General features: G+C 41.9%; 1 protein-coding gene across 37 annotated transcripts in view; it reads right to left on the bottom strand.

The window, feature by feature from the left end:
* SLMAP (sarcolemma associated protein) overlaps nt 1-15,347 on the bottom strand; it is a 207,738-nt gene extending 192,391 nt beyond the window's left edge. For 36 of the 37 annotated variants that reach the window (XM_066351570.1, XM_066351567.1, XM_066351586.1 and 33 more), the window contains exons 1-2: nt 15,225-15,347; nt 13,725-15,021 (exon numbers count right to left, since the gene is read on the bottom strand). In XM_066351570.1, the coding sequence (XP_066207667.1) occupies nt 13,725-13,922 (198 nt within the window). In that variant the 5' untranslated portion in view covers nt 13,923-15,021; nt 15,225-15,347. Of the gene's footprint in view, nt 1-13,724; nt 15,022-15,138 lie in introns of all 37 variants that reach the window. The other variant, XM_066351568.1, reaches the window with a different exon arrangement.
* Between the last annotated feature and the right edge of the window lie 9,078 nt (nt 15,348-24,425).

Genomic DNA, 24,425 nt, shown 5'->3' with positions numbered 1-24,425 from the left:
ACCATTCCTATACTTGTAACTTACAACATAATCTTATTTCCTATCCCTGAATTTTTTAAATGGAAGGAATCTTATAACTAGCATCTAATAATATAGTTACTATTTCTATAACTAAACACTTAAAAATGATATATATAGTTACTTTTCTAAATTAGATTTACCTATGGGGATATATATATTCCATTTAAAACACAAACTCCATATATACTAAACTTAGAAATTACCCAGTGGAAAAAGAAGTACCCTTTTTACTATATTATAGTATCTGAACAGTGATACTTCAATATACCCGGGGGGGGGGGGTAAAACTAGGTTTACAGTTGTGAGTACGTATGTGGAACAGTTTATTCTTGTATTATTATTTATTAATTATTGTATTATTTTCCATACAAACAACTGTAAGCCTACTTTTGCCCCACCCTTAATTTACATGTAAAGAGTTGTTTTTATTCAAACTGTAAAGTGTTAAGTGATGAATAAATACATACTGTTTGGGGAACGGATCTTCAACTAAAACTCTAAACTGATTTACTACCAAAATATCTAAGCATTAACAGATAATAAGGTTTTTATTTCAATGCACTTTTGTTAGCTAACAGATTGGTGACGAAATTAAATAACTAAGAGATCTGAGGCACGCAACAGAGAGGCCAGGAGTGTGCATTCTGCAATCAGATAGTTTGAATCCTAACTCCATCACTATTTGTGTCTCATCTATAAACTTAAAATAATAATACTACCTACTTCAAAAATTTGCTGTGAGGATTAAGATAAAGCATATAACTCTTAGCACACCACCTAGTAAGTGCTCAATAAATGAAAGCTATTAATTTTACAACAGTCTGAATGGTCAAACTTAGAGAATATTAACACATTTCAGAATAGCTTACCACAATTCATTTGATGTAATCAGCCAAAAAGTACATTTCAAATTATGATTTAAACATGAAAAAAAGTAACAATAACAAAACCTATGCTTCTTTACCTACATACCCAAATAGGTAAATGCACAGAAAAAGTTCAAAAAGTCACATACCAAACTTGTAACAACCATTACTTCTGGAGGAACGGAAGAGAATGGGAAGTACCTATGTGAAGGAGGACATATACAGAATAGGGACATATACTTCCCTATTGCTTCAATTTTTATGAGAATGTATTCCTGTCATTTGTATTAGTAAAAAATAAGAAAAGAAATAACAGCTTGAAAGTCCACATTGGAAATTCATTTCCACTTGGCTCAACTAGAACAAGTCAGTAGTTATAAACGTAGATAAAATTATAAGCCTGCAAGTACTGATAAAACCTTAATGTAAATAAAGAAAACAAAGTTTTCTAATTCCCCCCAAAAAACAAGAAAAACAAAATTAAAATCAAACCTAAATTGTATATTTGACAAAGGATACAGTACTAATCACCAAAAGCTTCCATGTGTTCAAGTACCAATATAAACTTCACTTTTTTTTTTTTGTATTTTTCTGAAGTTGGAAACGGGGAGGCAGTCAGACAGACTCCCGCATGCACCCGACTGGGATCCACCCAGCATGCCCACCAGGGGGCGATGTTCTGTCCATCTGGGGCGTTGCTCCGCTGCAACTAGAGCCATTCTAGCACCTGAGGTAAAGGCCATAGAGCCATCCCCAGCGCCCAAGCCAACCTTGCTCCAATAGAGCCTCGGCTGCAGGAGGGGAAGAGAGAGACAGAGAGGAAAGAGAGGGGGAGGGGTGGAGAAGCAGATGGGCGCTTCTCCTGTGTGCCCTGGCTGGGAATCGAACCCAGGACTCCTGCACGCCAGGCTGACGCTCCACCACTGAGCCAAATGGCCAGGGACTAAACTTCACTTTTTAATTTACATCTATCAGCTATTCTCTTTAAAGGATAAAAAATTTACATGGCAAACAAGTTTTTCTAAGGTTGTTCCATTCATTTCCATGAACACCCAAATCCAAATCAGTTGCCTGAATGCAAGCCTAACAGAAAATATATTTATTGCTAGGAGTAGTAGAGATGTGTTTTTAAAATGCTAGTTAGAGAAATAATTAACTCAGGTTCTCTCAGTCTTTAAAAGTCTGTCATATGACAGGCGTTTTAGTTCTACACGCCCCCAAAAATATCTTAGATTATCTTTCAAGAGAACAAAAGACAGATTTTCATTACAGTAATTGTTTAGTCTATTAATATAAATATAATGAGATAGTTCAGAATAAATGTCTTAGCAGTTGGCATTTATTTCAGGAAAAATCTAGATTCTGGTTCCAATTTCCATAGTTCTTAATAGGTGAACTTGTACAAATAACCTCTAAACATCAAACTCCTTTTGGATAAAAGGGAGTCAGTCTGTAGCTGCTCTACGTACCTAACAGTGTTACATAAATCAAGTAAAATAAGAAAGCACTCCGAATATTATAAAATCCTTAAAAGTATTATTTTGCATGAGAATAGGGGTACATGTAATAGCTCAAAATTATTATCACCAACCAAATTATTTATAATACCGAAACACTGAGCAAAGTATCTTGCAAATTGGTAGTTCTTAATAAGTAATGATTTATATAAAGACTACTTATTGGTAATTGAGTCCATGATCTCAAATTAAGAACTAACTCAAATGAGCTTCTGTCCTTTGATCCTCCTCATGGTTTGCAGAAATACAAACTACTCCATTGTTCATGTTTCACTCAAACATTTATGTAGTGCTTCTTTGTTCTCAAGAGCTCGCATCTGGCAGGGCAACAGTACATATTTGCATCATAATTATTTTGTTGTCTGTATCCCGTAATGAAATTATATACAAAGTTCTATGGGAGTATAGTGGAAGAATCAATTAATTCTTCAGTTAGTGAAAGTCAGGAAGGGTTTCACATTGGAACTGGGCCTCAAGGGATGAAGGGGAAAGGTCATTCTGAAGGACAAGACAAAACAGCAAAAAAGGCATTTGTTTTAGGAACAGTCAGCACTGTTACATAGCTACTGCACAGAGTTTGGGGCAAAACAAATAAAGGCGTAATAGAAGACAGAGCTGAAGAGGGAGGAAATGGGAGCCGGATTTTGATGGAATTTGTATTATTACGCTAAAAATTAATGGAGCAACAAGCAAGATTTTTTTAATCACTTTTATTTTTCAATTAAGGTTAACATACATCAACATATTAGTTTCAGATGTACACTCCAGTGATTAACTATTACATTACTTACTAAGTGATCATCTTGATATATCTTGTACCCATATGACCCCTCATTAAGTTGTTAGAATACTGACCATACTCCCTATGCTGTACTTAACATCACTATGACTATTCCTTAACTATCAATTTGTACTTCTTAATCCCTTCACCTTTTTTCACCCACTTCCCCAATTCTCCTCTCATTTAGCAACTGTCAAAATGTTCTCTGTATCTATGACTCTATTTTTGTTCTGCTTCTTTGTCTATTTTGTTTAGATACATTTGTTGGTAAATATGTATTTATTTATTGCTATTTTATTACTCACATTTTTTATCTTCTTCTTAAAGAAAACCCTTTAATATTTCACATAAAACTAGTTTGGTAGTGATGAACTCCTTTTCCAGGAAGCTTTTTATGGGTATGTCCTTCAATTCTAAATGATAGCTTTGCTGGTTCGAGTAATCTTGGTTATAGGTCCTCCTTTTTCATCACTTTGAATTTCTTGTCAATCCCTTCTGGCCTGCAAAGTTTCCATTGAGAAATCAGCTGACAGTTTTATGGAAGCTCCCTTGTAGGTAATTAATTGCTTTTCTCTTGCTGCTTTGAAAATTCTCTCTTTGTCTTTAACCTTTTGCATTTTAATTATGTGTCTTGGTATGATTCTTTTTAGGTTCATCTTGTTTGGGATTCTCTGTGCTTTCTAGACTTGTATGTCTATTTCCTCCACCAGGTTGGGGAAGTTTTGTCATTATTTTTTCAAGTAAGTTTTCAGTTTCTTGCTCTCTCTTCTTCCAGCACCCCATGATATGAATGTTGGTATGTTTGGAGTTGTCCCAGAGGTCTTCAATTTTTTGCATTCGTTTTTCTTTTTGCTGTTCTGATTTGGTGTTTTTTGCTTCCTTATATTCCAAATCCCTGATTTGATTCTTGGCTTCATCTACTCTGTTGATTTTCTGTAAATTATTCTTCATTTGGCCCTGGCCGGTTGCCTCAGCGGTAGAGCATTGGCCTGGTGTACAGAAGTCCCGGGTTCAATTCCCAGCCAGGGCACACAAGAGAAGCGCCCATCTGCTTCTCCACCCCTCCCCCTCCTTCCTCTCTGTCTCTCTCTTCCCCTCCCGCAGCCAAGGCTCCACTGGAGCAAAGATGGCCCAGGCGCTGGGGATGGCTCTGTGGCCTCTGCCTCAGGTGCTAGAATGGCTCTCGATGCAACACAGCGACGCCCCAGAGGGGCAGAACATCACCCCTGGTGGGCATGCCGGGTGGATCCTGGTCGGGCGCATGCGGGAGTCTGTCTGACTGCCTCCCCATTTCCAGCTTCGGAAAAATGAAAACAAAATAATAATAAAAAAATAAAAAATAAAAATTATTCTTCATTTCAGTTAGCATACTCTTCATTTCTGACGGGTTCCTTTTATGGTTTTCATGTCCTTTTTTATGCTTTTGAAGTTCTCACTAAGTTCATTGTGTCCCTCCCGGGTTCGATTCCCGGCCAGGGCACACAGGGGAAGGGCACATCTGCTTCTCCACCCCTCCCCCTCTCCTTCCTCTCTGTCTCTCTCTTCCCCTCCCGCAGCCGAGGCTTCATTGGAGCAAAGATGGCCCGGGCGCTGGGGATGGCTCCTTGGCCTCTGCCCCAGGCACTAGAGTGGCTCTGGTTGCGACGGAGCGACGCCCCAGAGGAGCAGAGCGTCGTCCCCTGGTGGGCGTGCCAGGTGGATCCCGGTTGGGCGCATGCGGGAGTCTGTCTGACTGTCTCTCCCCGTTTCTAGCTTCAGAAAAATACAAAAAAAAAAAAAAAAAAAAAGTTCATTGTGTATCCTTATAACCAATGTTTTGAATGCTGCATTTAGTAGATTGCTTTGTCACCATTTTGTTTAGTTCTTTTTATGGAGTTTTGTTCTATTCTTTCATTTGGGACATGTTTTCTTCTCTCCTCCTTTTGGCAGCCTTCCTGCATTTGTTTCTATGTATTAGGTAGAGCTCCTATGTCTCCCAGGCTTGGTAGAGTGGTCTAATGTAGAACGTGTCCTATAGAGTCCAGTGGCACAGCCTCCCTGTTCACCTTAGCTGAGCACTTCAGGTGTATCTCCCACCCCTCTATGTGGTCTCTGTATACCCTCCTGTTATAGTTGAGCCTTGACTGCTGCTGACATTTCAATAGCCAATCAACTGCAAGGACTGGCTATGACCACTGTGGAAGATCAGCTGTGCAGAGGCTGACCCCACAGAGCAGGACATACTTCACAGGGCTCTGGTGCCCACTGAGTCCCACCCTTGAGTACGTCACTTACAGAGGTGCCTGGATGGTGCTTCAACATGATCTGAAGCCGTTCATCAGATTTGATGGCTCTGGGGCCACCCATGAGGTATAGGCCACGGTCCACAGCATCCTATATCCTGCCTGGGGCCTCCCAGTATGAGCTACAAAGCTATCTGCAGTTGGCTGCTACCTGTGCTGGGCTTGGGAGTGGGGCACAGGAGAAGCCAAGTGGTGATCCAAAGGCTGGCTGCTGCTAGTGCCAGGCCTAGGACCAGTTAGCAAGAGGTACATACACATCATGCTTAAGCCAGATGCTGCTTGTTTGAGAGATTTTGGGAAAGTCTGAAGCATAAGCCACGACAGGCCATTGGTATGGAAAGACACTGTAAACAGCTTGGGTAAGCTCACAAATTGGGTGGGCGGGGTCTCCGGGGATCAATCAGGGTGGGACAAACAGTGATAGCCTGGTTGATGGAGACTAAGACAATGACCTCTACCAACACTTCTGTATGGGAGAAAGCCACCTCTCCAGACCCATCCTAATGTCAGACAGTTCAGTTCATCCCCATAGGTTCCTGGTGCCCTTCCGGCTGCTGCCCCAGCATTGGAGCTTAGAGTCCAAGTAGGTCCATGCGTGGGCCCTTTAAGAGAAACACATGGGACTCAGGCAGACCCCCATCTCACTCAGCTACAATCCTTGCTGGTTTTTATAGCCAGAAGTTGTGAGGACTTCTTTTCTTGGCAGTGGAACCCTGGGCTGTGGGGGACTGCTATGCGTCTAGGGCCTCTCATTCCTCAGAGTGGACTTTTGCAACAATACTATATATCTCAAACAATTTTTATCCACCACAGTGGGTGTGGAACCAGCTCGTCCCTTATCTTCCCCATCCTACCAGTCTCAATTTAGCTTCTTCTATATATCCTTAGTTGTAGAACTTCCATTCAGCCAAATTTCAGGCCGTTCTGAATGATAGCTTTTCTGTAATATAGTTGTAATTTTGACATGGTTGTGGAAGGATGAGGGTACCATTTACCTACACCGCCATCTTGACTAGAAGCCCCCAACAACAAAGATTTTTGATCAGTGGTGTAAACTGTTAATTTACCTGTACTGGCAGCGACAGAAGCATGGGCAGGACAGAGTCCTGAGAACATTTCTACAGCTAATAAATGCCACCATCTTTCTTGATTCATGTAACTTACATACAATAAGAAACAATCTCACGGCCCTGGCTGGTTGGCTCAGTGGTAGAGCATCGGCCTGGCGTGCAGGGGACCCGGGTTCAATTCCCGGCCAGGGCACATAGGAGAAGCGCCCATTTGCTTCTCCACCTCCCCCCTCCTTCCTCTCTGTCTCTCTCTTCCCCTCCCGCAGCCAGGGCTCCATTGGAGCAAAGATGGCCCGGGCGCTGGGGATGGCTCCTTGGCCTCTGCCCCAGGCGCTAGAGTGGCTCTGGTCGAGGCAGAGCGACGCCCCGAAGGGGCAGAGCTTCGCCCCCTGGTGGGCAGAGCGTAGCCCCTGGTGGGCGTGCCGGGTGGATCCCGGTCGGGCACATGCGGGAGTCTGTCTGACTGTCTCTCCCCGTTTCCAGCTTCAGAAAAAGAAAAAAAAAAGAAACAATCTCACAATCTTTTCACTTAAAACTCTAAATGATAGTTTCCCTATTTATCAAAGAGAGTAACTACTAAGCTCTAACATAAATACCACCTAAGAAAACCAAATAGGAGCCTAAGAAAGTAAAGAATAAATTTAACCTAAGGAGTAAAGTCAAATAACTATATAGGAAAAAAATGTTTTAAGTACATATACCATCCAAATGTTTTACAACTTGAAATAATAAATAAAGCATTTCATTAATTTTCCACTCCTATAAAAAGTAACATAGAAGAAAATGAGTATGTGCTTTGGATATAAAATGTGGCCTTCTAAACATATTTATATTAATGTGCCTTAAATAAAACATGTCAAATAAACGACTTTCTCACAAAAAGCAGAACCTCCTAACCACCTTTTTACTTTAGTCAACAAAAAATTAGGTATCTGTCAAAACAAAAGACAAACAAAATCAATAAATGTATAATATGCCATTCTTCCAAAAACTAAGGCCAGAATCTTTTTTGTCATATTTAGATAAGGGAAGGAAGAAGGAAAAAACGATCTTGGTTGTAGAATTCTGGAGAATCTTCCTTTGCAATGATTTCCTTGAAATGTCCTTGGAACATGCTGTATCATTCCTGTTTCTATGCCTTTGCTTGAGCAGTTCTTCCCACCCAAAATTCCTTTCCTAGACTGACTCTATCTTTTGCCCTATTCAAAAAGTCCTAGGGTTTAGCTTAAATTGCATCTCACTGTGAAACCGTCCCATCCATGAAACCATCCCTAAAATCTCAAGTCCATACAGAACCTCTCTCTTTGCTAAGTCCCAATGGATAAGTTAATACACTTATCTCTTCTTACTTTCTGGCATTTAATTACATACTTTCATTCCTAATGTGAATCTGATCTACACCTTACAAAATGACATCATATCTAAACTATTAGAGAGTCTCAGAAGAGCAGCGTGGTTAAGAGCTTGGGTTCTTGACCCCAGAATCAAGAGTCAGAATACCTCAGTTCAAATCCCAGCTCTATCATTTATTATCTATGTAAACATGGACAAGTTAATCTAATCTAATCTTCCTGTGCCCTATTTTCCTCATATGCTAATATGGGGGAAATAAACACCTATCTTGAACAGTTATTTAAGCATTAAATAAATTTACACATAAAGCATTTAGAACAGGGCATCATGGTACATAGTGCATCACAAGTTGTTAATTAAGCTATTACTGATTTTTCCCTGCTCCATGCCTCTCTAAATTTTGTTCTATCACTCTCAAATGGTGGTTTTGGTATGTCAGTACTCTGCACAAAACTCTTCCTGGCTTTCCATAACCTATGTATCCATGTACTTAGTTTGGTAATCAACGCACTCCACAACCTGGCACTACACTATCTACTCAGCTTCAATTACCCCAAATCTACTTTATATAAAATTAAAAGGAAACAGACATAAAAGGCAGAGGCCCTCTCCTCCAGGTCCAACAACTAATTACAAAAACCAGGAACAGCCTGACTGGTGGGGGTGCACTGGATAGAGCATCAACTCAAAATGCTAAGGTACCCAGTTCGAGGTTGCCAAATTGACAACAGGGTCATTGGCTTCACCGTGGGGTCACTGGCTTGAGCACAGGGCGGCTGGCTTGAGCACAGGATCATCAACATGATCCCAAGGTCACTGGCTTGAGCCCAAAGGTCCCTGTCTTGAGGCAAAAGGCCACTGGCTTGAAGCCCAAGGTCATTGGCTTGAGCAAGGGGTCACTGGCTCAGCGTGAGCCCCCACCCCCTACCCCAGTCAAGGCAGTTATGAGAAGCAATGAACAACAAAAGTGAAGCACTACAAGTTGATGCTTCTCAACTCTCTCCCTTCCTGTCTTTCTCTCTTAAAAAAAAAAGGGAACAAATTAAAACCATCACATAGAATGGATGTTCACCAAAGCTGCTCTCCAAAAGAACTCTACAATCGAACAAAATCCATTTCCACAGTGTTTGAAAGATGTCAGACTTATTCAAAATTATCTGCTTTTGTCTGTTTTATTCTACTGTCATCCCCTCAAAACACACAAAACAACCCAGAAATCACTTTTTCTTAACTGGTATCTATCCACCCCTTATTTTAAAGACCAATTCACACACTACCTCTCTTGCCATTTGAATTTATATAATTCTATCTAATCTCAACCAACTGTTTAAGTGTATACAGTGGTCCCTCGTCTATTGCGGGGGTAGGTTCCAGAACCCGCCCCCCACCCCCACCCCTGTGATAGGCGAAAATCCACAAAGTAGCAACCTTATGTTTTTATTATTTATATATATTTTAAGGCTTTATAAATCTTCCCCAAACTCTTATAAACCTTTCCCACATTTATTTTGCTTATTTTACTGCAAAAATAATTAAAATAATAAATATATAAAAATACCTATGTACTGCAAAATCCTGCGATATAGCAAAAAATCCACAATACAAAATTAGATGTATACAATTTTTAGGTCTGCAATACAATGAGATTGCGAAAAGTGAACCACGATATGGTGAGGGATGACTATAGTCACCCTCTCTAAAATATAAGCTCCTAGAAAGAAATAACAATTTCTTACTAGTTCTTGCCATTTCCTCCCCTCTCAATGCCTTCCACTAAAATAGATCGTGCTAGAACAGGAGCTCAAAAGTATGTGCTGAAATTAAGTAAAAAAGTGAAAATGGAACTAAACAGCAACTATTATTACTACAGTGAGACTGGAAATAGACTACATACTGTGTCAAACACTTGATTATCATATTACCTGTCCACAGAGCCTCAAATCAGATGGAGCCATCAAATCAGAAAGAGGCAGTCCACTCACTATCCTTTCTCTCCAACAACCATATGGGTAGATTTGCTTTTCAATGGTACCTTGAGTCAATAGGAGGATTAACCATTCTGTTATTACAATCTAACTTGAAAAGCTTAACCTTCAAAAAGGATGATGCACTGGGCCAGCATCCAAGCAGGGCAATATCCAACTGTTACCTCCCTGAGTAGATGATTTGGGAAGGCCTGTTAAAGTCCACTTTGTGGCAAGCCTATCACCCTTTACCATGTAGATTTTAAGTACCATAACACATTCCACGAACTTAGCATTCAAAAGTGTCACCTACATTTCTATGTGCTCACAGTTTGCAAATTTCCTGTAATGGACATCTACTACTTGAATAGTAAGAAAGTTTCAAATGTTTATTATTTCTTCCACATTTTAATGGGCCTCCCATAATGGCCAATGCAGAACACAACAATCACAATGAAGAATCAACCAAAGGGCATATTACTTCAATTTTCCATCTCTCAGGTAAATAAAGTGCCCATTTAGACAAAGTTCTCAATTTTGTATGTTTCAATTTTAAAAATTATTTCTGGCCCTGAAAGGTTAGCTCAGTCAGTTAGGAGCATCACCCGGAAACAAGGTTGCGGGTTCGATCCCCAGTCTGGGCATTCACAGGAAGCAACCGAAAAAAATTGAACTGAGTGGAACAACAAATGCTTCCCTTCCCCTTCCCCTTCTCTCCCTTCCTCTCTCTATCTCTCTAAAAATCAATAAAAATTAAGCCCTGGCCAGATAGCTCGGTGGGTTAGAGCATCATCCTGGAGTGCAGAGGTTGCCAGGTCCAATTTCCTGGTCAAGACACATTCAAGAGCAACTCAATGTTCTTATCTCTCTCCCTCCCTCCCTCTCTCTCCCTTTCCCTCTCCCTCCCTCTCTCTCTCTCTCTCTCTCTCTCTCTCTCTCTCTCCTTGCCTCTCTCAAAAGAAAGAAAAAGAAATTACTTCTACAGATGCTTCAGAGAAAAATATTTCTCATTACCTTCCTAAGACTCCAGAGCACAACAAATTGCAGAGAGCTGCCTAGATGGTTCCTTCTTCTTACCCCCACCCCAAACACCCACCTCCCTAAGTACTGAGCCCTTAATAAGGCTCAAGAAAAGGGTGCTAAGTGATTTACATGATTATCTCAATCCTCAAAACAAAAAGTAGGTACCTTTATTAGTCCCAGAAGAGAAAACAAGAGGCTCAGAGATGTTTGGGGGGGGGGGGGGGGATTGCCTGAGGAGATGCTTACAGAAGGAGAGGATTCATATGTTGTACATAAAATTTTACTGGGAATGGCCCAGGAACTTCTGTTATGAGACAATTAAAGCAAAAATCCTCAAACTGGAAATTTCACAGGGAAAATAAATGGTATTTGGTCAAACCATAGGTTTTCTTTGGAACTGTGTACCTCACAATATTGGGCATATAATAGATCCTCAATAAAAACCAGTCTGTTCAAATTTAAATTTTAAATAGTTAATTCCTAAAATAACTTGATCATATAGCAAAATCTGACAGATTTTTTGTTTTAACTAGATTAGGTGGTACAATAGACAATAATTATGTCTACATCTAAAGTAATGGCCTCATATTCTAGTTTGGCTAATAAAGCAGAAATAAAAAGAAAAATGGCAGAAATTAAGTTGTGTATCCTTTAAAGGTAAGTTTTTCTTTTTTTTTTTTTTTAAAGATTTTATTTATTCATTATAGCAAGGGGGGGGGGGGAGGAGCAAGAAGCATCAACTCCCATATGTGCCTTGACCAGGCAAGCCCAGGGTTTTGAACCGGCAACCTCAGCGTTTCCAGGTTGACGCTTTATCCACTGCGCCACCACAGGTCAGGCCATGGGTAAGTTTTTCTAATAACAAATCCCATTTAAAATTTTAACATGTCAACACCATTTATACAATAAACACTCACTACTGACCTATTATTAGTCATCTCAAACTATCTTACTGTGGGGGTTTTAGTATAACCATAAAAAGCACTGTTCATGTACATAAGTAAATAAGTAAAAGAAAAAAAAACCTGAGTCTCCTTTGAGTACTGAATCAAACTAAATAATGTGCATTTTCAGAGTATGTACTTTAAGCAAACGTGTAATCTAATTAAGCAGGACCATAAATGTTGCCCAGGGACATAATGAGACAAAAATGTAAAAGCTGATTGAATTAATGCACTAGCAGTTAACTGATGTTTGAATCCGACTGATGGAAAGATAAGATCTATGAATATTCACTTTAGATTATTACGGGCAAACTATGGAATCTTTCAGGCACCCAAACTTTAGTTTCCAGGGAGGAAAAAAGTGTCTATTCCACAAGTAAGTGAGCATCTGGTGTTAAGAATAGGATAAAGGTATTATGCAAGAACACAGCACTTGGGCAAGCTTTTCTTCCTTTCTTTGAAAAATGATTTATATAATAGTAATTCCTTAATTCAGTAGCAAGAGTGTCACTTTCTTCCTTTTGAGGCTCAGGTTTCTGTATTTCAAAACACTACTTTTGAAGACTTAAATACTTCTTTTAAAAAAGAATTATTTAACTCAAAAAAAGGGAGCAAAAGTCAGGAGGTGAAATCTGAGATATTCTTATTAGTCTTAAATAGCTATAAATTGGAATTGATTCTGTTGCTCAACTAAAACCAAAGTTTTAAGCACAAAGATGAGCTCTTTAGTATCCCACATAGTTTTTAAAAACTGAAAGGATCTTTACTTTTTCCTTGCATTCTTAAAATATAAGCACCGACTTGTATAGTAAATTAGGATGCAAACATAAAAATAATAAAATGGTAACACTTAAAGAGCACTAAGTTCATCCTATCACAGCTAGGTAATGCAATAATTGATAGAATTGAATATAAAATCAGAAAAATTAATTTCAAACACTGATTTTTAAATATCACCTGTTAAGTATGCATAAAGTATATGCATACTGTAGGCAACATTAAAAAGTGATTTCCAGAAACAATATATACTGCCCACAAAAACTAGGGGTTATTTCAAAATGAATATGAAGTGATAAAAAGAAAAAGCATTTGATTTTTTTTTTTTATTAAACAAGAACATCAGAAAAGCAAATGACAAGACAAAGAAAGTTGTTCAATTATGCAAATGATGCAAAACCAACTTTGATTTCATTGGTGAAAATGCACTATACAAAAGGCTGAAAGTACTGGAGTATCTGCACTTTCTCTGATCCCCTAATTTTTGTGAGCATTGTGTGTTCACTTAATTTGCAAACAAAACTCTGCAAATGCAGTTAGTTGCTCATGCCTAATTAAATTGGCTTTGATAATTGCAAATTACTCCTTCATGGGTATATATATATGTGACAAATCTTCCAAAATCTAACTGTACACAAACCACTGCCTTTACTAGACAGGCCCTGATCTGAACTCAACTAAAAATTATGTGTCAATTACATCTCAGCACTGAGACACTTAAGCCTCAGTGAAATAATGGCCACGGATTCCCCACATTGCTTTGGGAACTGCTGCTTGCTTAATCAAGCTCTGAACTGCAAATTCACCTTTCTAAAAAGACTGAAAGCAAGAAGCCAAGTTTCACTATCTAGTTTTCCAAAACGAATTATGGTTTGGGATTTCACTGGGAATGACCATGTTATCAAGATGCCATCGCCCTACCAAGGCATTTAATTACAATACCTTCTCTGTTTTCCATTCAACCAACATCAATTAAATTTCTACTAAAACCAGATACACACAAAGTTGATTCCGTGGCCTTGCTGAAAGTCTCCTCTGGGTCCAACCCTGGGATCCCGCATACATTATGCATAAAAAGTAAAGGGAAACAAAAAGTAATGATTGTTAAACAATGTGATGACATTACCTTGCCCGTCTTGTGATCAAACCAGACCAGAGCATGGTTCCTTGACAGCACTTTGCAATCAAAAGTAGCATTATTCTGCGCGGGTCGACAACGGGCCACTGAGCGGCCAATTTTAATGGGCTCGTCCAGGTAGACATGACGCTCCTGAAATGGGTGCGAGTTCGGGCGGCAAGTGAAGATGGCCAAGGCTGACGGCATCGAGGACAGACTGAGGGTGTCTCTCCTACCAAAGGACAAAGAGGAGTTCCACCGGATCCGACTGCCCTTCACAAGCCTATTCCCCTATCCCCCCCAAAATTTTATATTAAAACAAACTGCGCATTGTCTAAGCATAACCAGTGAGCATCAACAACTCTTCGCTTGAGTGGGAAGACAAGCCAGCGCAAGCCCCATCACCTCCCAAATCCAGCAGCGCCTGATCGCAGAAAGTCCCCTGGCAGCTTTCAGTCCATCTTCTTCCTCGAGAGAAAAAGGCTCAAACATCGGACAGCTTCAGCCAAGAAACCTCCTGGAAGACAGTTTGGAGACTGGAGGTATCCAACCAGATGAGTCACACACCAATTCTTGTGTTTTGTTTGAGATCGCGGCCGCTTTTGCCCCTTGGCGGCGGAAATGTTGCAGCACTGCAGCATGAAGGAAGGATCGGTTTGATGCAGCCAGGAAGGCAGGTCCTTTCGGGGCTGAGGGAGGTGTCGCCGAGCACCTGTGGGCAGCCAGCACCCGTCCCCGAGGGCCTCGGAAGTGGAAGGGCGAGAATGGTCCGGGGGAGTCTAGACCGCCGGCGGGACAGTCGGCATCGCCCCAGATGCGCGGAGGCCGCCGGGAGGTGGCACCGGGTCCCGGCCCGCACAGGCTGAGGCGGCGGGGCTGGGTTCCTCGGCTCCAGGGGCAGGGACCCGCGGGGGCGCGGGCGGCGGCCGCAGCGAGTCTCCCAGGCACCTGGCGGGAGTCCGCACGACGAGGGCGGGGATCTGGCTCCGCAGACCGGCGCGGACCGAACCAGGCAGGACCTCGCGGAGGCTCGGAGGTCTGAGCCCGCAGGAAGTTGGTCCCTGGACGCCTGGGCGCCTGGGCGCTGGTCAGCACACCGGCCGCCTCTTCTCAGGGTCGCCCCAGCGAGGGTCGCATCTCAGGGACACCAGCCGCCGCTCTCGGCGGACGGGGTGGGGGAGGGAGGCTGGCCCGGAGGTTGAGGGAAAGGCCTGGAGGCCCCAGGCTGAGTCCGCCGCAGCCTCCACCACTCTTGGCGGATGGGACACACTCAGGCTGTGCCGGGCGAGCCAGGAAACTTTCCGACCTGGTAGGGAAACACCAAAACAAACGGCCGTCAAGCGCGGTGCCCGCCCGCCTCAGCTCTCGCTTCCCTCAACCCGCCGCCCTCCAATCCCCACGACTGGCTGCAAACTCCGCCGACCTCTCTGCAGACGGGGTGCGGGGATTTGAAGGCCGGACGCCACGACAAGTCCACATTCCCTTGCCGCCGCCACCGCCTCAGCTTACCTTGCCAGCGCCGGCCGCCATAGTGACTCTGACTGAAACCTACCGGGTGCACCGCCACGGGAACGCGCACCCTTCAAGGGCCCTCCTACCCCCTCTACCGCGCCGTAGTCCGTGGACGTCACGTGATCGACGCCGTGGGAGCCATGATGGTAAGGGGCAGAAAAGAGGGCAAACTAATTTTTAATTTGCCTCCGGACGCCATCTTAGTTAGGGCCGGAAGCTTCAATTGATGGTACAAACCTCAACGTCCATTTTAGTTGAGGGCAAGAAAGAATTTGACCCATTGAAGGTTTTATCAATAAAACGGGCTAACTTCCTACTTAACCATCTTGGTAAGAAGGCACCAACTTTTACTAAGTTTTATTCACTATAGCCCTCGTTGAAAATACTAACGAACAAAGAGGATAGACCCATCCACAGGAGATGTTATTAATAGCCATCTTACCTGTGGGCAATACTGTTTACCCACAGCTGCCTTAGGTGTAAGCAACCAAATTCCCACAAGTCCTAGAATTTGTGCATCTAAGATGAGAGGGTCCTTATCCCCTTGTGGATCTTGGCGAGAGAAAAACTCTTTTCTTAGTCTCTGCTTTCCATTTCGAATGACGAGTCTTCTCAATGGATCTATCATGTCTCCCAGGGCTCCAAACGCAGATGATACCCCAGAAAAAATGTGACTATAGCAAGATTAAATCACGCTCACGCTGCTTCCAGGAAGAGGTCGTCCAATTTCCGATATGAAAAAAGGGGGTATTTCCCCCACTCATCATGTTAAGGTAGATAAGGCGTCGTTGATCTCAAGAAGGAAAACTACTGTCTTAAAGAAAATTTCAAGAAAAGACAGTGAGAAGGAGTCTTATTTAGAATCAATGTCAGCTTCATCAAATTCCCTTGACAACAGAGTCCACCAGTATGACCTTTCCAAATCTTTTCAGCCAGGTTTTCTCATTTATTGCATGGAGATAATTCATAGCTCACTTGTTATTATGAGAATTCAAGGTGGTAATCCACATTAATAAAGAGTAACTACCTGTTCTTTATGTCAGTACTTATATATAGGATTTTGGCGCTGTGCTAAACTTTGTCCTGAGTCCTGGGGACACATAGGTGAACAAAACCTCCATCATTGTGCTCTGAGAGCACACCTGGGTATTTTGGGATAAGGATGCAGGTATAGGGGGATGACAAACACAGATACAGGTAACTTGACTGTTATGTAATTAGGGCTAAAGGGTGGAGGCAAGCATGGGGTGCTGAAGAGGTCCAGGGCAGCCTTCTAGCAAAGGTAATTGAACTGAAGAAAGTAAGGTAGGAAAACTATGATAAATATATTTGCTGAATAGCTTCATAATTTTCCAAAAAGAGGAATAGCGAGAAAAAGAACAAGGCTATTTGAAACAGTGGAGCAATGTGTCTAGCACATACTAGTGACTCAATAAATATTTGATACATAGATGAAAATTACATACTGTTACTCATTATTACCGGATAAAGTAGGAGTGGCACAAAGTGAGTCTGGAGAGATGAATACTCACTAGATTATAAAGAATTTGTATTACTTTTCTAAGACTCTTCACTAATTCAACATACATGTATTGAACTACCCCTGTGTTCAACATACTTTATTCTAGAGAAAAACAAGGATATGCTGAAAAGTTTTAAAATAAGAGGATGAAAAGTTTTTATTTTGGTAACTTTTAGGCTTATATGCAATAAAGTTATATAGGTCCCTCCACACATTTCTAATGACTACTATACATAAATTTATAAGTCATTTATGAATTCTTTCATTTATTCATTCTGTAAATATTTCATTGAATGCCTACTGGGAAACAGATACTTTGAAAGTACCTGGAAATACAACAGTGAGAGAAAAAAAGACTTCCTCAAGTTGCGCACAATATAAGTGATGACACAATAAAAGCCATAGTAAGTGCATATATCAAAAGTAATGATACGCCCTGGCCGGTTGGCTCAGCGGTAGAGTGTCGGCCTGGCGTGCGGGGGACCCGGGTTCGATTCCGGCCAGGGCACATAGGAGAAGCGCCCATTTGCTTCTCCACCCCCACCCCCTCCTTCTTCTCTGTCTCTCTCTTCCCCTCCTGCAGCCAAGGCTCCATTGGAGCAAAGATGGCCCGGGCGCTGGGGATGGCTCCTTGGCCTCTGCCCCAGGCGCTAGAGTGGCTCTGGTCGCGGCAGAGCGACGCCCCGGAGGGGCAGAGCATCGCCCCCTGGTGGGCAGAGCGTCGCCCCCTGGTGGGCGTGCCGGGTGGATCCCGGTGGGGCGCATGCGGGAGTCTGTCTGACTGTCTCTCCCCGTTTCCAGCTTCAGAAAAATACAAAAAAAAAAAAAAAAAAAGTAATGATACTTCCAGTTAAGACGGCAGCATAGGTAAATACAGTATTTCATTCTCCCACAACCATATCAAAGTTACAACTAAGCTATGGAACAACTATAATTCAGAACCGCCCAAACTATAGCTGAATAAAAGTCCTCCAACTAGGGATTTAAAGAAGCAGCCACATTGAGATAGGTAATAGGGGTGGGGATGTGGAATGGCTGGTCCCACACCCATTCCCACCCAGGAGGGATATCTTGGCTGCAGAGGTCCCCTCAGAAGGGTAGGGTTGGGGGCAGTGTTCCAGCCCCACACCAGGCCCCCAAGCCTAGGGTTTCAGTGGTAGAAAGAGAAGTCTCCATAACTGGCCCTGGATGATTAGTTCAGTTGGTTAAGAGCGTCATCCTGAAACAACAAGGTTGCAGGTTTGATCCCCAGTCAGGGCACACATGAGAAATAACTAGTGAATGCTTGACTGACTGGAAATGACAGATGAATGCTTCCCTTCCCCCTCCTCTCTCTCTTCCTTACTCTCTCTGTCTCTCTGAAAATAAAAAAGAAAATGCCTGGCTGGATAGCTAGGTTGGAGTGTCATCCCAGAGTGTAGAGGTTACCAGTTTGACTCCCTGGTCGGGGTATATATAGGAGCTGTTCAATGTTCCTGTCTCTTTCTCTCTCTCTCTCTCTCTCTGCCTCTCTCAAAAAAGAGAGAGAAGGCCTCATAACTTCTAACTGTAAAATTCAGCAGGTATTGAGGCTGTGTGAGATGGAGGGCTACTGGAGTCCCAGGCAGTTCCTCTTAATGGGCCCATACTCAGACTTACTCTGACTCGCTCCTTCTGAGCTCCAGCACTGGGAGAGCAGCTCAAATGGTACCAGGGACATATGGGGAGGAACTGAAATATCTGGAATCAGGACAGGCCTAGAAAGGTGGCTTTCTCTCAGAAGTGCTGGCAGAGGCCACTGTTCCTTTGTGAGTCCTCCCCACACAGAGGGCACTATATCTGAGTCTCTATCAACCTGGCTATCACTGTTTGCTCCACCCTGGTGAGTCCTTGAGACCCCACCCCACCTAACTTGTAGGCCCACTCAAGCTGTTTCCAGTGGCTTTATGATATGAATGACTTGTCTTAGCACATCCTTCAAACTCTCCTAAAATCTCTCAAACAAACAGCATCTGGCCTCAGCATGCCTCATACCTCTAACTAAGTGGCCCCAGGCCTGGTACCAGTAGCAGCTGGCCTTGATTCACAGCTTGGCCTCTCCTGGGCAACCCTAAACCCAGCACAAGTACCAGCCATTTGCAGAACACTTTGTAGTTCAAGCTTGCAGGGGGGGAGGGGTTGTCACAGGCAGGGCACAGGTGGCAGATGACCTTGATCTGTACTTCCTAGGAGACCCCAGAGCCAGCATACCCAGTAGACAGCTTCACATCATGTTGAAGCACCGTTTAACCACCCCCACAGTGATACACTCAAAAGGCAGACTCAGCAGGCACCAGAGCCCTGCTGAAGTATGTTCTGTTCTGTAGGGTGAGGCTGGCACAGGTGATCTTCCATGGTGACTGGTAATTGGTGGTTACAGCCAGTCCTTGCAGCCCATCAGCCTCCTCAGGGATTGATGTGCCAATAGCAATCAAGGCTCAACAACAAAAAGGGTATACACAGACCACATGGGGGTGGGGGCTGTAGTGCACCTGAAGTGCCCAGCTTGGATGGACAGAGAAGCTGTGCCACTGGACCCTGCAGGATACCTACTACTCTAGGCCACTCTACCAAGCCTGGGAGATGTAACAGTTCTGCCTAATACATAGAAACAAACACAAAGAGGCTACCAAAGATCCAGAAAAAGAACTAAACAAAATGGAAATAAGCAATCTGCTAGATGCAGAGTTCAAAGCACTAGTTCTAAGGATGTTCAATGAACTTAGGAGAGAATCTTAAAAGCAGTAAGAGAAAAGTTACCTACAAGGGAGCTTCCATAAGACTGTCAGCTGATTTCTCAACAGAAACTTTGCAGACCAGAAGGGAGCAGCAAGAAATTCAAAGTGATGAAAAGGAAGGACCTACAACCAAGATAACCCAACAAAGCTATCATTTAGAATCAAAGGACATATAAAGAGTTTCCCAGACAAGAAAAAGCTAGAATTCATTAGCACCAAACCAGTATTACATGAAATGGTAGTCTTCTTTAAGAGGAAGAAGAAAAAGATTTAAAAAGATGACTAATAAATTTGGCTATAAATACATATATATATATATCAACAATGAGTCTAAAAAAACAAAATAAATGAGTGAGCAGAACGAATACAGACTAATAGATACAGAGAACATTTTGACAGTTGCCAGAAGGGAGGAGGATTGGAGGGATGGGTGAAAAAGTGAAGGGATTAAGAGTACAAATTGGTAGTTACAGAGTAGTCAGGGGGATGTGAAGTACAATATAGGGAATATAGTCAATAATATTATAATAACTATATATTGTGTCAGATGGGTACTAGGTTTATTGGGATAATCACTTACTAAATTGTATAATGTCTAATGACTAGGATGTATGCCTGATACTAATATAATATTGTATGTCAACTGGAATTTTTTTCAACTATAACTGGAAAATAAAATATGATTTTAAAAATTCAGGGAACATGGTAGAATAAGTTAAACTCAGACTTGACAAGTTAGTAAGAGTAGGCCAGCTAGGTTTGTAGTAGTGACACAACAACATTTTAAGTCAAGAAAACATAAACAAAATCCAGAAGCTTGATACAGCAGGACTTAGGAGAATTACAAGTAGCCTGTATTACTGCATGAGGAGCATGAGTTGTGGGAGTCAAGGAAAGGGGCACGAAAGTGTGGTTTTAATTGCTGAAGAACTTGGAGGCAATCCAATGGATTTCAGAACATTTCCATCTTTCTCCGAGAAGATCAAAGTAGAGTAGTGAAAATTAAGGTTTCAGAATCAAATATTGCATCATCATTTACCAGCACTATGAATGGTAAATTATTTAGTTTCTCTAAGTCTCATATTCCTCATTCGAAAAAAGTAGGTATTGTCTGACCAATGATGGCATAGTGGATAGAGCATTGTCTGGGACATGAGCTTGCCAGCTTGAGTGTGGCGTCGCTACCTTGAGCCCAAAGGTCGCTGGCTTGAAGCCTAGTGGTCACTGTCTTGGCTTGGTTTGAGGCCCCGGTCAAGGCACATGTGAGAAACAATCAATAAAGACAAAGTGAACCAGGCCTGACCAGGCAGTGGCGCAGTGGATAGAGCGTCGGACTGGGATGCAGAGGACCCAGGTTCGAGACCCCGAGGTCGCCAGCTTGAGCGCGGGCTCATCTGGTTTGAGCAAAAGTCTACCAGCTTGAACCCAAGGTCGCTGGGTCCAACAAGGGGTTACTTGGTCTGCTGAAGGCCCGCGGTCAAGGCACATATGAGAAAGCAATCAATGAACAACTAAGGTGTTGCAATCGCAATGAAAAACTAATGATTGATGCTTTTCATCTCTCTCCGTTCCTGTCTGCCTGTCCCTGTCTATCCCTCGCTCTGACTCACTCTCTGTCTCTGTAATAAATAAATAAATAAATAAATAAATAAATAAATAAATAAATAAAAATAAAGACTTAAAAAAAATACTTTAAAAGACAAAGTGAACCAACTGTGAATTGATGCTTCTCATTTCTCTCCCTTTCTGCCTCTCTCTCTCTCTCCCTCAATCTTGGGGAAAAAACAAACAAACAAACAACCACATCTCTTTATGTTCAGTTCTACAATACCTTTTAAAGTTAATGTTAAACAAACAGAATAAGGGTTTGTTTTTTGAGGGTTTTTTTGTATTTTTCTGAAGTTGGAAACGGGGAGGCAGTCAGACAGACTCCCGCATGCGCCCGACCAGGATCCACCTGGCATGCCCACCAGGGGGCGATGCTCTGCCCATCTGGGGCGTTGCTCTGCTGCAACCAGAGCCATTCTAGCGCCTGAGGCAGAGGCCATAGAGCCATCCTCAGCACCCAGGCTATCTTTGCTCCAATGGAGCCTTGGCTGCGGGAGGGGAAGAGAGGGAGGAGAGGGGGAGGGGTGGAGAAGCAGATGGGTGCTTCTCCTGTGTGCCCTGGCTGGGAATCGAACCCGGGACTCCTGCACGCCAGGCCGATGCTATACCACTGAGCCAACCGGCCAGGGCAGAATAAGGGGTTTTTTGCAAGAAAATCTGAGATTGCTATAACCTGAAGGGTAATGAATCCTACCAAGCTATGCAAGGTGCTGGAAATGCCAAAACAACATTGAAGGCGTTCTTCACCCACTGGTATTCAGCAGACACAGAAAACAATTAAATTAAGAAATCTCATACATGAGATATTTAGAATTCTAGGCCATGTGGGTGTTCCTCTCTATGATATTGTATCTATACAATATTTAAAATAAATAAAAAATATTTTGAGAAATTTGGAACAGTAGTATTTCCCAATGTTGTGGCTTTCTCTCCCTTTTTTATTTTTACCATTTTAATAAACAAATAATTATTACCTCTGCTATGAACCATGCTACTTTCAATCTTAGAAAAGCAAAGAAAGAATTGTAAAAATCATTAGTCTGACACCATGAAAGACAAGCTTTTCAGATGTGTAAGAGACATCTCTATTAAATCTTAGAATGTAAGCTCTCCCAGCCCTGGGTGGGTAGTTCAGTTGGTTAGACTTTAGAGCAGCTTTAGAGCATCATTCTGATACACCAAGGTTGTAGGTGTGATCCCCAGTCAGGGCACATATAAGAATCAACTAATGAATGTATAAACAAGTGGACAATGAAACAATCTCTCTCTCTCTCTCTCCTCCTTCACTCTCTCTAAAATCAATCAATCAAATAAAATAAAATGCAGCCCCTCCCTAAGTAATAATGATCTAACTGGACTTTAACCAATGACATTTGAGATAATGAATTATAGAACACTTGCATAACTTCTTAAGCAAAGTATGTGGATTGCAAATATAGGTAAGTAAACTAAAGAGGAGGCTTGGAATCTCAAGATTAAAATTGAGAGTATATAATATATATTTTTAACAGCACACACTGGCTTATTAAAACTAAGTTTGATCCTTTTCCCAGTAAGGAAATCTCTCCTCATCAGGGAGATTCTAATGAGTGGAAATAACCCTGTCATTTCCCAGGTGCCCAGGGTGGAGTGGCCCAAACATTCCAGCAGTACTGCTCATCTGTTTTTGGCTTCCTGGTTCTACAGGAAATAAAATAAGTATAATTACTTGAGGACGAGTAAGACATTTATTTTTCAATTAGCAATCTTTTTCTGTGAACATAAAAAGAGGGTATCAGAACATTAATTCTCAAAAGGATCACAGACAACTAATCTAGCTCCCTCATTTTGCAGGCAAGGAACGTGAGGCTCAGAGAAGAAACCTATACTGAATGTATATTTGCCATATGGTAAGGCATTTTTCTCATGATATCTCTCTGGGTTGTTATTAATCCCATTTTATAAGTAGGAAAACTGAGACCCAAAGAGATTAAGTGACTGATCCTAAATCACCATGTTATATCTAAAGTACATGTTGGTGGGGATTTTTTTCGGTTAAAATTTGTTTTTAACTTGTTCATTTTAGAGATAAAGAGAGAGAGGAAGAGAGAGAGAGAGAGAGAGAGAAACATTGACTTGTTGTCCACTTATTCATGCATTCATTTATTGATTCTTGTATGTACCCTGACCAGGGATTGAAACTGCAACCTTGGCATATCGGGATGACGCTCTAACCAACTGAGCTACCTGTTCAGGGAGCTTTCATTTTTCTTCAAGAAAAATTTTTTAATGATTTTGGTGGGATCAATAAAACTAATACATATTCATTGCATATATTTAAATGAGGAAAGTAAAAGTCCTTTCTAGCCTCATCACAAATCCTCAGTGTAGAACTAACCACTGTTAACAGCTTGTGAGGTATATCTTTCCAGATGTTTTTCTAAGCCACTGAGGCATGCTCTTTTTTTAAAAAAAATGTGACATGGGCTCTGGCTGGATAGCTTCATGGTTAGAGAATCGTCCTTATGGACAGAGGTTGCGGGTTCAGTCCTTGGTCAAGGCACATACAGAAGCAGATTGATATTTCTGTCCCTTTCTCCCTTCCTCTCTTTCTAAAAATCAATAAATAAGTTTAAAAAATTTTTTTAATGTCACATGATCCTGGCCAGGTAGCTCAATTGGTTAGTGTGTCATCCAATGTGCCAAGGTTGTGGGTTTCATTTCTAGTCAGGATACATACAAGAATCAACCAATTAATGCATAAATAAGTGGAACAACAAATCAGTGTTTTTCTCTCTCTAAAAATAAAAATCAATTTAAAAAGCCACATTATTTATTAGAAATGGAAAAATGAACAGTAGGAGCCTTATTCTTAAAAGTGATAGACACTTTATATCAATAACAAAAAGCCATTGTTGAGAGGAAACGGAAGAAATTATGTTTATTTTTGTCACTCTTGTGTAAGTCCCCTTTTGATTACTGAAAATGTTCTTTTGCTTTTATAATCAATTGAGGGATGTTACCTGGACTGCAGTAAATGCATAAGAAAAAAAAGGATGGGTCAAAAAGGCACATGAGGCACTTTTTTTCTGATTTTTTTTATTGGTATATCTGGGTTTATTCTTACATAACTTAGTTAAATAACCAATTAAAATATCAGAGACTGGGCCGGTTGGCTCGGCGGTAGAGCGTCGGCCTGGCGTGCAGGAGTCCCGGGTTCGATTCCCGGCCAGGGCACACGGGAGAGGCTCCCATCTGCTTCTCCACCCCTCCCCCTCTCCTTCCTCTCTGTCTCTCTCTTCCCCTCCTGCAGCCAAGGCTCAGTTGGAGCAG

The sequence above is a fragment of the Saccopteryx leptura genome, chromosome 10, assembly GCF_036850995.1.
Source record: "Saccopteryx leptura isolate mSacLep1 chromosome 10, mSacLep1_pri_phased_curated, whole genome shotgun sequence".
NCBI lineage: Eukaryota > Metazoa > Chordata > Mammalia > Chiroptera > Emballonuridae > Saccopteryx > Saccopteryx leptura.
This window is presented reverse-complemented; position numbering and strand designations above follow the sequence as displayed.